The sequence below is a fragment of the Betta splendens genome, chromosome 9, assembly GCF_900634795.4.
Source record: "Betta splendens chromosome 9, fBetSpl5.4, whole genome shotgun sequence".
NCBI lineage: Eukaryota > Metazoa > Chordata > Actinopteri > Anabantiformes > Osphronemidae > Betta > Betta splendens.
The window spans coordinates 7,625,698-7,639,896 of record NC_040889.2 but is presented as its reverse complement, the minus strand read 5'-3'; the positions used below and the strand labels follow the sequence as shown (position 1 = coordinate 7,639,896).

At 39.4% G+C, this 14,199-nt stretch overlaps 2 protein-coding genes across 4 annotated transcripts in view; both read left to right on the top strand.

Moving 5' to 3' along the window:
• Nucleotides 1-14,199, top strand: part of LOC114862620 (aldo-keto reductase family 1 member B10-like) — a 103,657-nt gene that overhangs the window by 72,612 nt on the left and 16,846 nt on the right. Inside the window, exons 1-10 of one of the 3 annotated variants that reach the window (XM_029163134.2) lie at nucleotides 8,913-9,097; nucleotides 10,679-10,846; nucleotides 10,982-11,098; nucleotides 11,232-11,309; nucleotides 11,574-11,696; nucleotides 12,385-12,491; nucleotides 12,815-12,896; nucleotides 13,091-13,174; nucleotides 13,274-13,356; nucleotides 13,468-13,855. In XM_029163134.2, coding sequence (XP_029018967.1) covers nucleotides 9,032-9,097; nucleotides 10,679-10,846; nucleotides 10,982-11,098; nucleotides 11,232-11,309; nucleotides 11,574-11,696; nucleotides 12,385-12,491; nucleotides 12,815-12,896; nucleotides 13,091-13,174; nucleotides 13,274-13,356; nucleotides 13,468-13,510 — 951 coding nt within the window. In that variant the 5' untranslated portion in view covers nucleotides 8,913-9,031 and the 3' untranslated portion in view covers nucleotides 13,511-13,855. Of the gene's footprint in view, nucleotides 1-1,540; nucleotides 1,644-8,814; nucleotides 9,098-10,678; nucleotides 10,847-10,981; nucleotides 11,099-11,231; nucleotides 11,310-11,573; nucleotides 11,697-12,384; nucleotides 12,492-12,814; nucleotides 12,897-13,090; nucleotides 13,175-13,273; nucleotides 13,357-13,467; nucleotides 13,856-14,199 lie in introns of those variants that run through there. The other 2 variants (XM_041072417.2, XM_055511731.1) reach the window with 2 other exon arrangements.
• Nucleotides 3,933-8,567, top strand: LOC114862618 (aldo-keto reductase family 1 member B10-like). Its single transcript, XM_029163132.3, has 10 exons — nucleotides 3,933-4,088; nucleotides 4,899-5,066; nucleotides 5,194-5,310; nucleotides 5,461-5,538; nucleotides 5,875-5,997; nucleotides 6,806-6,912; nucleotides 7,236-7,317; nucleotides 7,512-7,595; nucleotides 7,695-7,777; nucleotides 7,861-8,567. The coding sequence occupies exons 1-10, from the start codon at nucleotides 4,023-4,025 to the stop codon at nucleotides 7,901-7,903; spliced, it is 951 nt and encodes a 316-aa protein (XP_029018965.1). The 5' UTR covers nucleotides 3,933-4,022; the 3' UTR covers nucleotides 7,904-8,567.

Sequence of the window (14,199 nt, the reverse complement as noted above, 5' to 3'; positions counted from 1 at the left end):
AAAGCATCCCACATATAAACCAAATGTACTTCCTGTTTTTCAGCTTCCAAGAGCAGGGTGCAAAGAGTAGCTTACGTCAACTGTCCCAGATTTTCAACATGCCATTATGCTAAATAATCATCGTTTCCCTTTGTAGGTCAGTTACTGTAAGTCTCTATTAATTGTTTTTTTTTTATGGTGTTTGTTGTGCAGTTTATGACTGTGCTTGGTTCAGTGTGTTTTTCTGGAAGTTCTCAACTGAACCATGGTACTCGCCTGGTAAATTACCTCAGATCCTCGAGCTGATAATGCAGCCGTCGCACTTTAATATTGTTGTGAAGGTCGTTACTAAAAATAAAGGCTTGACTTTGAAGTGTGGACCGAACGCTGTTAATTTCATATCCTTGAGACGGTTTGTCCGCACCTGATCAGCACTTCTTGAGGCGTCAGGACAAAACACACAAGTGTTTTTGGTCAGCTCTATGGAACAGACGCATTTCATTCCACAGGGAAAGGGCTCCCCATATTTCATTCACGATCACTCTGTAATCTGCATAATGACAATGATGAACAACCCATCAGGGACGATTAGGGAGAAAAAGCCTCCAAACTCTCCTTCAGATGCATGTTGATTGTGTTTGTTCACGGCAGTTAGGTTGATGAGGGAGCAATATGGAGGAGGTTGGATGGACACTTGTTACGTGTTACCGTTAAAATAGCAGACATCTCTTGACAAGGAACAAACAGCGAAGGCTGACTGAAATCAAGGCGCCCGTGAAAGCTCTCAGGAATGCAAATTCAAAAGCACTTCATTACTTGCTTTTTCCCTGCAATCTTGTGTCTGAGAGACTGAACTAAGTGGTTAATCAAGCCAAAAACCAAACCATGTCTGAGGGGCCAGAGAGGAGACACCTCTGCTCACAGACCAAGGCTGTGGCTGCGTGAATGCCATAGTGGGTTGAAAATATATGAACTACATATAGAGAACCAGAAAAGAAAAGAATACACTCAAGTATTTTTGTTCATCGACACTTTCACATCAGCTTGTGTTTTGCTTTTTTTGTGATTAAAAAAAAGTCATCACGGGTGAAGTCTTATGTTTGTGTGCGTGCAACAAAACCACAAACTCCGTGAACTTCAGCCAGGAACCTTTATTGCATCTCTCTCTCTCTCTCTCTCTCTCTCTCTCTCGCTCGCTCGCTCTGTCCCCATGCTTCCTGTCTGCCGCTCTCTCTGTCCTTAAAGTCTAACAAAAAGAAAAGCCATCACTGTTGTTGATACTGTAGTTTCTGATAAGGACATACTGTAGTGTTGACTCTGTGGTTCTCTGATATGACCATGTTTAAATATATAAAATACCAGGTTCACCTTCTTGGTTCAAAGGATTTTGCACAGGCAGAGTAACATTCATTATTTATTAAAAGTTAAAAGCTTGTAATATAAGAAGGTAAGGTTGGTCTGAATGCACACAGGATCACACAGTTTAACGTATGGTGAATGTTGAGCTGGGTCACAGCAGATGCGACGTATGACTTAGTGTATTTTGCTGTGTTTTTTGCAGCCCCCCCCCCACTCTACACCACATCCATCTCCAACAAATCCAGTGGGGTGCATTTGCTGCTGACCACCCACTCACACGCGTCCCTTTCTCGACACAGCACTAGGTGAGTTCATCTGGCAGCATGATGCATGAGCCAGCGACCGACCCAAACACTCACCTGAAATAAAAACTTCTCCAATAACAGAAGAAGCACAAACAGTGTAGTCATCCCATTTTTTAATCCATCTACTAGGGTAAGAAATGTATTTAAGCCAAAAATATAATCACTTGAATCATTTATAAAACCTTTCCTGGCCTATAAGATGGAAAAATAATGAAAAGACAAAGATTATTATTATTATTATCGACTCATGTCTGCAGGGTTCAAATTAGCCCCAATATTCTCCCAACATACCTGTATGAAATGACACTGATTTACTCATGACGTAGGGATTCCTCTGCCTGATCTTATTATTCCGCCACAGACGGAATGTGTGGAATGGGAGTTTGTGAGTGAACTCAGCAGGAGCTGACACTCAACATTAGATTTATGGGTGGAGATTATGACCCGGGGCCACTCTGGCAGAAACAGAGACGAACGCGGCAAAGCCAAGGCCGATGGGAGAGAGACAAGAGGGTTGGGAAAGAGATGGAGGCAGGGAGAATGGAGCAGAGGCCATGAAATGAAATGAGTTGTTTGATCTCCCCGGGACAGGTCAGGTCTCTGGGCCGGATTGTCTGATCTGATTCGAGACACCAGCAGCTACACAGAAGATTCATTATGCACACACATAATAGGAATAGACAGCAGTTCATTGTGAACTATATTTGTATTTGTCACGCTGCCTTCCCCTCTATTCTATGCATATATTCAGATTTTTGTGTATTTTATGGGGATTCTACTTTTAAACCTCAGCCGTGTCTTCACTCTATGTCCAGAAGTTTGCTGTTAGAGGCACTTGGGGCCCCGGTCGCATCTTCAGACGTCTTTTCCCTCGTTCTAATCGATGTGCTTGGTGAAACGGGATCCTCACGCGGATGCGAAAATAAGACCCTGAAGAGAAACAAACCCCCCCCCCCCCCCTCCCCTCTTTTGGACGGCAATTGTATGTGGTCGTGTCTTCGTCTGGTTTACCTGTGGATCTTTGATCCTGACAGCATGCGACGGTGTTTGATTTTGCGGGGTACTTTGACAGTTTGCGGGCTGGCAAAAGGCCCCTCCACTGTCTGAAGTTAGATCAGAGGAGACGGTGCCTGAAAAGCGGACGTCCAGCTGGGAGAAGATCAGAAGAGACGCAAAGTTTAGCGAGAGCCATTGTGAGGTACACAGTGGCTGCCGGCTCCCATAACTTTTCCCTTTGTATGTTTTTTTTATATTACTCTCCTCTCCCCCTCTTATCTTCAGCTCAGAGTGTTGAATGGCTCAGTTAAAGGTCTGTGAGGTTTTATCTGATTTGGACAAAAAGACACCTTGTGTTTGTTCTGTCTTTCATAGGTCTCTTGGGTTTTAGCAAGGGTTTTGCCTGTGTGTGCACAATCATAGTGGTGCACATGTCCTTTACAGTGTAAGCATACTCAATTATTAGGGAATAATTGAACTGCTACGACATTCTGTACAATGGAGTTACTGGTACTTGTCACAAAGGTGACTATAGTTAGAATTTATTGTGTGCATGTGATTGGTGCTGTTTTGAGCCTTTATTTCACTACTACTGTTCCGTGATCTCAGTCTTTGTAGTTACCTGAACATTAACTAATGTGAGAGTTTAGTTATTTGAGCAAGCGGCCTTGCATTGGTTAGTGGGGTAATGCTGCCCTCTAGTGGTTAAAATGAGGTACCAACTGAAGCGGCACAGTTTAGACAACAGGTTAGAATAGCAAAATCCTACACAAAGGTTATATTACAGCTTTAAAATACACTTAATAAATTTAAAGCTTTGTTTTGGTTTTTCTTTTAGCTCATGCTTACTATTATTGTTGACTGGTTTTGATTTTAGATCTATCCTACTGCCTATGTGTTCTACTGTGGAAGGGCTAATAAATATTCTCTTTCGTGATGTCTTTTTGTATAAATCTCATGAAAATGTTAAAATACATTGTTACAAAATCATATCCTATATAAAATCATAGAAATATAAACCATAGAAAAATAAATTTAATAATGATGGTAAGTGGTGGTAAAAATCTTTATGTCAGGGTTACAGTACAAGTTATTAGATAAATGCTGATGATTTAGAAATCCAAGCCTAGAACAAAATCAGGTCTGGATACTTAAACCATGCCATCATATGACATGTCATATTTTAACGCGAGTAATACATTTGTGGTATGTGTATTTTAGAGGAGTAGTCACTGGCAAGTAGGCAAAGGAGATCGCTTCTTGCCTCCCGTGACCGCCGCTCGATTAGGAAAAGGTAAGACATTATAAATCGATCGCCGAGGCCGCTCCTTCTCGTTTCTTTCCGAACGCCAACGCTCGACAGACCGTCGTCCCTTTGGAGAGATGGCAACAACTGTGAAGCTGAACACGGGCGCTGAAATGCCCATTGTTGGACTCGGGACATGGAAGGTGAGTTTGGCTTCTTGCTCTTCTCTGCTGCTTTGCATGACTTAGACTTTAACTACCAGGTTAGCTAGCTGCAGTGTTAGTTAGCCGGCAGACTGTTACCGACCGTTGACAAGTAATCACCTAACTTCGTTGCTAACCTTCACATGCAGGTGGATGTAGGTAGAAACAATAATCAATTGTTTCTCTTTGAGAGCAACAACTTATTACTACGACGACAAACGACAAACCGTAGCTGATTAATCACTTCTCTACGACCGAGACTAAAGTGTGTGAAACTGCTAGATCAAGTTCCGCTGCATTCAAGTTTGTCAGTGCAGTGTTTCTTTAAGAAGAGCTTTTTTTAAATGTAGTAGCTTTATTATCTATATTTGGTTGCAACCAAGCAATTATGTCACAAGATTTTTTAAGAATTTCATATTCTGTCAGTAGCCAGTAGTTATTGTACGTGTTGGCAACGATATTGCATTTGTGTGAATAATTTCATAGTAAAATAGACACGTAGTCCCCAAACTAGAGTCAAGGTTAATAAATGAAGTGGTGGCGGTGGCCTTAATAATTAGCCAGGTATAATAATTAAGTGTGTCACAGCAAACTGTGGAACTGTGGAACTAGGAACTGAACTGACAAATGAAACCAGGAACTAAAAGCTCTGATCTTAACAGAGGAACCAAATGTCTTTGTCTTTATATCGCAATGGTTTTTGTGTGAAACTAGGTCATTCCTAGCTTTTAATCAGTATAGAGATGCTAATATAGGGCATTCAGTCAATAGGAATTGTATTCTGTATGATTAACCTGTCCTTTCTATTAGTCTCCCACTGGTAAGGTTACAGAAGCCGTGAAAGCAGCGATCTCAGCTGGTTACAGGCACATCGATGGAGCGTACGTATACAAGAACGAGGCAGAGGTTGGCGATGGAGTTCGTGCCATGATCAAGGATGGCGTGGTCAAGAGAGAGGATCTTTTCATAGTTAGCAAGGTGTTTTTTTGTAGATGAACATCTAGTTATTTCTCTCTCAATAAACAATGAGACGTTTGTTTTGGGACTTCCTTCCTGAGGAGGTGTCACTGCTCACTGCCTACAGTACTGTTCTTATTTTCCATAGCTCTGGTGCACTTTCCATGAGAAGTCCCGGGTGAGAGAAGCTTGTGAGAAGACTCTGAGTGATCTTAAACTAGATTACTTGGACCTCTATCTGGTGCACTGGCCCATGGGTTTAAAGGTTTGTGGATCTTTTCTTGTGCTTATGAATCTGAGGGAGACTGCAGTCATGTTATGTTTTGGATGAAGTTCAACATTTACTCTTTCATCAAGCGCTGTCAATCATTGTGGTACCGACGTCAAGTTCATTACTTATTGTGTTGTGTTGCAGCCTGGCGATGACTTGTTTCCTCTGGACAGCACAGGACAGATGATCAGTGATAATACCCACTTCTTAGAAACATGGGAGGTGGGTTTAACTAAAGTATTTCAGAGACCTAATCAGTATTATAATGCTTATTGTGAAATAACAGGAGCATGTGCAGGAAAGTTAAGTGGCAGTAATTACTAAACAATAAGGAGTTTCTCAGTGTAAACTAAGAACTACAATTAGACATAGGTTTATCAATCATAAGTCAGTTATTAAATCATGAGTTTCTTAGAAAGTAAGAACTACAAATAGACATAGGTTTATCAATCATGAGTCAGTTATTAAATCATGAGATCATGAGATGACATCTGTAGCAGTTGCAAGGTGGTTGGATGATAGGTATAGATGTTTTTTTTTTATGCTGACTTGTTTCAGGGGATGGAGGAGCTGGTGGATGCTGGTTTGGTCAAAGCTATTGGGATTTCCAACTTTAACAAGAATCAGATCGAAGCTATTCTCAACAAACCAGGCCTCAAGTACAAACCTGCCAACAACCAGGTGGATAAAGAGACTTGTTTATTGAACTAATATCACCATCAGCCGTGACTGTGTGGTCTAGACCTACTGTAGGATGACTGTAGGATGACATCTCTTCTGAGCTGTTGTTCAAAACTAGCATGTTTGAGTTGGGGCTGCTGAACAGAAACAAACATCAGCGGTAAATGTTTTTTTTTCCTGAAGCGCAAGAGCCATAATTGCCTTATCTGTTTTTTTCCTGTCAGGCCCAGGAAATAAATGTCTTGTTAATCCGAATTGAGCCACAGCAGTTTGCCCTCAGGCCAGACCAGTTGGCTGAGGTGACCTTATGTTTCAGCTGTTGTTCTTTGTCAGAGTCTTGTTCTGGCCACTTATATAAACCCATTCTTTTTCTGCCCTTCATCCCTTAACATAAGACAAAGAGAGAAAAGAATACCAGCAAATGCAACATTTCAAGTCATCTTGAATAAGGACTGCAACAATATGAATTTGCTTTTTGTATAATCAATTGATGGAACATATCTCTCAATACCTGCAGTACATATGCAGATGTGCTTGTCAGTGTCCAATCTAATTTGGTTCATTTCTGTGAATCCAGTTTGTTCTTTTGGGTCCTTGCATAATAGGGATGACCATTATTGAAAAGCTGTTTGAGCTAATAAAACGAAGTTTAATTATTACATACACACAGATGCAGCAGGAATGTTGAAGGCTACAGTACCTTCAACTGGCTGAATACTGGGAAATTTAGCATAAACCGTTAGACTGCTCAAGGCCAAGAAAAAGTTGCAGCTGGTGTGACCATGCAATGTTGTGTTGGGCTCACTAGGTGGAGTGCCACCCATACCTCACCCAGGAGAAGCTGATCAACTACTGCCACTCTAAGGGGATCTCTGTGACTGCCTACAGCCCCCTGGGATCCCCTGACAGGCCCTGGTCAGTTAAGCTCGACAATCACAAGAGAAATACTGTTGAAGTAACTACTTCAGCACTTGGCTAGAAAGTTTATTTCTATTTTATTTTCAGCCCTCATCAGCAGAACTGTCACGTTGCTGTGGTTAGTTTTATCTTGTGACCATTGTTCCTCTTTGTCCACTGATATTTTGTGCATGAAATATTTAATCCTGTCTTTGTGGTGTCTTGAAAATCAATGTAAAGCAAATAATCTTAGGCGGATGTGGTTGTACACCTGCATGCATATAAAATTCTTAATGATTTCTCTTCTGTTTAGGTAATGACATGGTGTATTTATGTTGCAGGGCTAAACCAGAGGACCCCACACTTCTGGAAGAGCCAAAGATTAAGGCCATTGCTGAGAAGCATAAGAAGTCACCTGCTCAGGTACAACACTACATGCTACATGCAACAAATCTTTCTCTAATTAATAATTTTAGGTTCATTCTTATTTCATGCAGTCATTAACAAGCATGTGTGAGACAACACGAGTTGGAATTTAAGTACAGTCTGCATGGTTGAAACATTTCTCTTGGTAACTTTTACAACCTCATCGGCATTACTTCAATGTTTATCACCAGGTCCTGATCCGCTTTCACATCCAAAGAAATGTGATTGTGATCCCCAAATCGATCACGCCTCAGCGCATTCAAGAGAATTTCCAGGTAAACACCTGCGTAATTGTCTGGATATGATCTAGAGCTTGCTGCTTGAGTTCCTTATCCATTGGCTCCTGTGCATAAAAAGAGCTGTTTGAATTGCAGGTGTTTGACTTTGAGCTGAGTGAGGAGGAAATGAAAACCATATTAGGATTCAACAGGAACTGGAGAGCCTGTCCCATGCAATTGTGAGGTCATGTGACTGCACTGCCATTGTATTGATGTGGGTCTGGCATCTTTTTCACACTTTTTCCACCTGTTTCTCTTCCAGGGCCACAAAGCACAAGGACTTCCCTTTTAACGCTGAATTCTGAAATGACATTTGCCGGTTTTCCACGATTATTGTTGGTGTGCTCTTTTGGTTGCTGTCGTTGGTTAAAGCACTTTGTATGTTTTTTATATTACACTCCTGCTCATCTTCAGCTCTGAGTGTTGAATGGCTCAGTTAAAGGTTTGTGAGGTTTTATCTAATTTGGACAAAAAGACACCTTGTGTTTGTTCTGTCTTTCATAATGTAAGCATACTCAATTATTAGGGAATAATTGAACTGCTACGACATTCTGGACAATGGAGTTACTGGTACTTGTCACAAAGGTGACTATAGTTAGAATTTATTGTGTGCATGTGATTGGTGCTGTTTTGACCTTTTTTTTTTCACTACTACTGTTCCGTGATCTCAGTCTTTGTAGTTACCTGTACATTAACTAATGTGAGAGTTTAGTTATTTGAGCAAGCGGCCTTGCATTGGTTAGTGGGGTAATGCTGCCCTCTAGTGGTTAAAAACAGTACCAACTGAAGCAGCACAGTTTAGACAACAGGTTAGAATAGCAAAATCCTACACACTGCACATTCTTGGGTTATATTACAGCTTCAAAAAACACGATTTATTTGTTACTTTGTTTTGGTTTTTCTTTTAGCTCATGTTTACTACTGTTGACTGTGGAACGGCTAATAAATATTCTCATAAAAATATTAAAATACATTGTTATAAAATCCTATCCTATATAAAATCATATAATACAGAAACAGAAATATATACCATGAAATAATAAATTAAATAATGATGGTAAGTGGTGGTAAAAATCTTTATTTCAGGCTTACAGTACAAGGTATTAGATAAATGCTGAAGATTTAGAAATCCAAGCCTAGAACAAAATCAGGCCTGGATACTTAAATCATGTAGATGTTGTGACATGGCATTATTATTTTAACGCGACGAATAAGTTTGTGGTATGTGTATTTTAGAAGAGTAGTCACTGACAAGTAACTTTGATGACTGACAAGGGTGCGTGTCGTAACAGCGTAAGGGAGGGAGCGCTTCGCCTAACGTGACCTCCGCTCGATTAGGAAAAGGTAAGACATTATAAATCGATCGCCGAGGCCGCGCCTTCTCGTTTCTTTCTGAACGCAAACGCTCGACAGACCGTCGTCCCTTTGGAGAGATGGCAACAACTGTGAAGCTGAACACGGGCGCTGAACTGCCCATTGTTGGACTCGGGACATGGAAGGTGAGTTTAGCCTTTTGCTCTTTTCTGCTGCTTTACATGACTTAGACTTTGCAGCTAGCTAACCTGTTAGGTAGTGTTAGTTAGCTGGCAGATTGTTACTGATCATTAACGAGTAGTTAACTAACGTCGTAATCAACCTCCACATATAAATGGATATAGTTGAAATCAATTTATTAGTGTTTCTATAATAAATAACAATATTCAATTGTTTCTACTTGAGAGCGACAACTTATTACTAACTTTGGCGACACGCCGTAGGTGATAAATCTTGAAGAATAAATTCTTTCCAAATCTAGTATCTTTACTATCTATATTTGTTTATAACAAAGTAATTAAATCACAATTATTGCACATATATACCGCTAAGTGTACCACAGCAAATTGTGATCTCAAATAAATTCAACTAGGAACTGAACTGAGAAACTAGATAAAGCGTTTTCATAAGAAAATGGACAATGAATGTTTCAGTGCTAAATGTATTTCTGAGGAATTGCTAAAAGTAGCTAAAACATTTAAAACAAGTATGTAAAGCATAGATGAATGTATCTGGAGAGAATTAGGAGTTCTTTAAACAGAGCTTATTATTTGCAGAAGAAGCTGAAGTAGTTGGACTTCAAATTGAGGAAACCTGAAAAAGATTTGCTGAAAATAAAGATGTGCTGAAAATCAGGAAGCGTGTAAGGGTTTGCTTAATTTGATGAAATATAGCTTAATGTATCAAAACAATATTATTAAATAGTTATGAGTTCAAGAGCTAAAAGAATACCTCAAAGTTGTGTAAATATTTAAAATAGGTGAAAAGTAACTGCAATGGAAGTTGTAATTGAGAAAAGATAGTGTTTGGGAGAAATCACCTGCAAGTATTCGCTAAATGGTAAAATAGTCTTATTAATTGGTCATAAACCAGTCAGAAGCAGAACCAATACTATTAAAGCTAAATATTTGGATTGGTCCTTTTATTTTAAAATGATTTTCAGGAAGTGTGACCAGTCAGAGGCAAAAAAATTATAGCACAAATTGAATTGGTGCTTTAATTTTGAAAGGATTTTGAGTGTGTGTGGGTAATTGCTAAATTATAAAATAGTCTTTACTATATTTCTGTTAGAGCTATTTGGTTTGGTGTTTGAAGACTTAAAATTGTGGCCACATTCGCAATTTCTACTGAAAATTTACCAAAAACCACTCGATTTAAGCTGCTATTAATCAGAAACAATTAAAGATATTAAGAAGCTGAACGAAAAATTTATAGTTTAAAAGCTGTGGACTGTTTTAAAGTTTAAACAGTGTCTGTAGTTGAGAGTATGCTAAAGAAGTTAAAGCTGAAATAAGACAAAATTGAAGACTATTTTAATGGGAAAAATTTTGATGAAATCTATGAAAGATATGAAAACGTTAAATGGAAGCACACGTCTCCTTTCAAAAGCGGAGTATTTTGACAGTGGATAAAAGTATGCGGGACTAATGAGTTACCGAAAAACGTACGGAAGAACAAAAATGGCAGACTTGAAAAACAATACAGTGAATGCTTTGAAGCATAATCTAGGAATTTTAATTGTATGATTAACCTGTCCTTTCTATTAGTCTCCCACTGGTAAGGTTACAGAAGCCGTGAAAGCAGCGATCTCAGCTGGTTACAGGCACATCGATGGAGCGTACGTATACAAGAACGAGGCAGAGGTTGGCGATGGAGTTCGTGCCATGATCAAGGATGGCGTGGTCAAGAGAGAGGATCTTTTCATAGTTAGCAAGGTGTTTTTTTGTAGATGAACATCTAGTTATTTCTCTCTCAATAAACAATGTGACGTTAATTTTGTGTTTGTTTTGGGACTGCATTCCTGAGGTGTCACTGCTCACTGCCTACAGTACTGTTCTTGTTTTAAATAGCTCTGGTCCACTTTCCATGAGAAGTCCCGGGTGAGAGAAGCTTGTGAGAAGACTCTGAGTGATCTTAAACTAGATTACATAGACCTCTATCTGATGCATTTGCCCATTGGTTTAAAGGTTTGTGGAGTTTTTGTTGTGCTTGTGAATCTGAGGGAGACTGCAGTCATGTTTTGGATGACATGAGTACAACATTTTCTGCTCAATCATATTGTGGTACAGACCTCAAGTTCATTACTTTGTGTTGTTACAGGCTGGTGATGAGGTGTTTCCTATAGACAGCACAGGAGAGATAATCGGTGATAATACCCACTTCTTAGAAACATGGGAGGTGGGTTTAACTAAAGTATTTCAGAGGCCTATTCAGTATTATAATTCTTATTATGAAATAACAGGAGCATGTGCAGGAAAGGTAACTGGCAATAATTACTAAACACACAGTTTCTCAGTGTAAACTAAGAACTACAATTAGACATAGGTTTATCAATCATAAGTAAGTTATTAAATCATGAGATGACATCTGTGGCAGTCGCAAGGCGCTTGGATGATATTTAGGAAGATAGGTAAAGATGTTTTTTATGCTGACTTGTTTCAGGGGATGGAGGAGCTGGTGGATGCTGGTTTGGTCAAAGCTATTGGGATTTCCAACTTTAACAAGGATCAGATCGAAGCCATTCTCAACAAACCAGGCCTCAAGTACAAACCTGCCAACAACCAGGTGGATAAAGAGACTTGTTTATTGAACTAATATCACCATCAGCCGTGACTGTGTGGTCTAGACCTACTGTAGGATGACGTCTCTTCTGAGCTGCTGTTCAAAACTAGCATGTTTGAGTTGAGGCTGCTAAATACAAAACATTGTATGTTTTTTTCCTTAGATTTAAGAACCATAATTGCATTATCTGTTACTCCTTGTTAGGATTAAGAAAAAAATGTCTTGTTATTTGGAATTGAGCCACAGCAGTTTGCCCTCAGGCCAGACCAGTTGGCTGAGGTGACCATGCGTTTCTGCTGTTGTTCTTTGTCAGAGTCTTGTTCTGGCCACTCCTTTTCTTGAGTAGATTGCAAACCCATTTTTCCTTCTGCCCTTCATCCCCTTATCATAAAACAAAGAGAGAAAAGAATACCAGCAACGCAAAGCAAATGAGTTTGCTTCATGTATAATGACTTGATATAACGTATCTTTCAATACCTACAGTATACTGTAGATGCACAGTACTGCCCAGTCTAATTTGGTTTATTTCTGTGAATTCAGTTTGTTCTTTTGGGTCCTTTCATTAGCAAAAACCTACATTTATCTGACTTATGTTGTATAAAACCAAACACAAAGTTGACACAAATAATGAGGATAACCAAGAAAAAGTTGCAGCTGGTGTGACCATGCAATGTTGTGTTGGGCTCACTAGGTGGAGTGCCACCCATACCTCACCCAGGAGAAGCTGATCAACTACTGCCACTCTAAGGGGATCTCTGTGACTGCCTACAGCCCCCTGGGATCCCCTGACAGGCCCTGGTCAGTTAAGCTCGACAATCACAAGAGAAATACTGTTGAAGTAACTACTTCAGCACTTGGCTAGAAAGTTTATTTCTATTTTATTTTCAGCCCTCATCAGCAGAACTGTCACGTTGCTGTGGTTAGTTTTATCTTGTGACCATTGTTCCTCTTTGTCCACTGATATTTTGTGCATGAAATATTTAATCCTGTCTTTGTGGTGTCTTGAAAATCAATGTAAAGCAAATAATCTTAGGCGGATGTGATTGTACACCTGCATGCATATAAAATTCTTAATGATTTCTCTTCTGTTTAGGTAATGACATGGTGTATTTATGTTGCAGGGCTAAACCAGAGGACCCCACACTTCTGGAAGAGCCAAAGATTAAGGCCATTGCTGAGAAGCATAAGAAGTCACCTGCTCAGGTACAACACTACATGCTACATGCAACAAATCTTTCTCTAATCAATAATTTTAGGTTCATTCTTATTTCATGCAGTCATTAACAAGCATGTGTGAGACAACACGAGTTGGAATTTAAGTACAGTCTGCATGGTTGAAACATTTCTCTTGGTAACTTTTACAACCTCATCGGCATTACTTCAATGTTTATCACCAGGTCCTGATCCGCTTTCACATCCAAAGAAATGTGATTGTGATCCCCAAATCGATCACGCCTCAGCGCATTCAAGAGAATTTCCAGGTAAACACCTGCGTAATTGTCTGGATATGATCTAGAACTTGCTGCTTGAGTTCCTTATCCATTGGCTCCTGTGCATAAAAAGAGCTGTTTGAATTGCAGGTGTTTGACTTTGAGCTGAGTGAGGAGGAAATGAAAACCATATTAGGATTCAACAGGAACTGGAGAGCCTGTCCCATGCAATGGTGAGGTCATGTGACTGCACTGTCGTTGTATTGATGTGGGTCTGGCTTTATTTATTTATTCATTCATTCATTCATTCATTCATTCATTCATTCCATCTGTTTCTCTTCTAGGGCCACAAAGCACAAGGACTTTCCTTTTAATGCTGAATTCTGAAAAGACATTTGCCGTTTTTCCACATGATTGCAGTTGGTGTGCGCTTAAAATTTTAAAGCCAATCTCATAGGATTTAGTTCAGTAATGTTTTTTTTTTTTACATGGTTCCTTTTTTACTTTTGACTGCAAAATTAAATGCACTTACTGTACAGTATCTGTAATATAGTAGCCATAGAGTCAAATTGTCTCACACTTATGCCTTCATCTCCCTGTTACAGTATAGATATGTACTGTATGTCCTATCAACACATAATGATAATGTTTAACTCTGCTTCAGAAAAATCATTCCATTTCCTGCATTGTATTGCTTGTTGCGCATCACAAAAAAATCGTTTGACTAGTCTAGTCCTGTAGTCCTCCTTCCTTTGATGCTTATTAGAGTTCATTCATCATTTGTAGCTAGCATCGTTACCACTCAAGAGTCTTGATTTTCTAGCAGATATGGATTCATATTTTACCACTATGCCACACTTGTTTGCTCTCACTCTAGCATTTAATATGTTTGTTCATTTAATACTGTTACATATTAACAGGTTTGCTTTTTGGCCTTATGTGATTGGACTTTTATATGTATTTCTCATCAGGTAGCACTTGTATAGCCTCAGGGTTCTAATTTTCCTAAGGCCAATAAATTAAGAGCCATTATTGTGCATCCCTGTTATAGTGGGTTATCATAAAAGCACAAGACC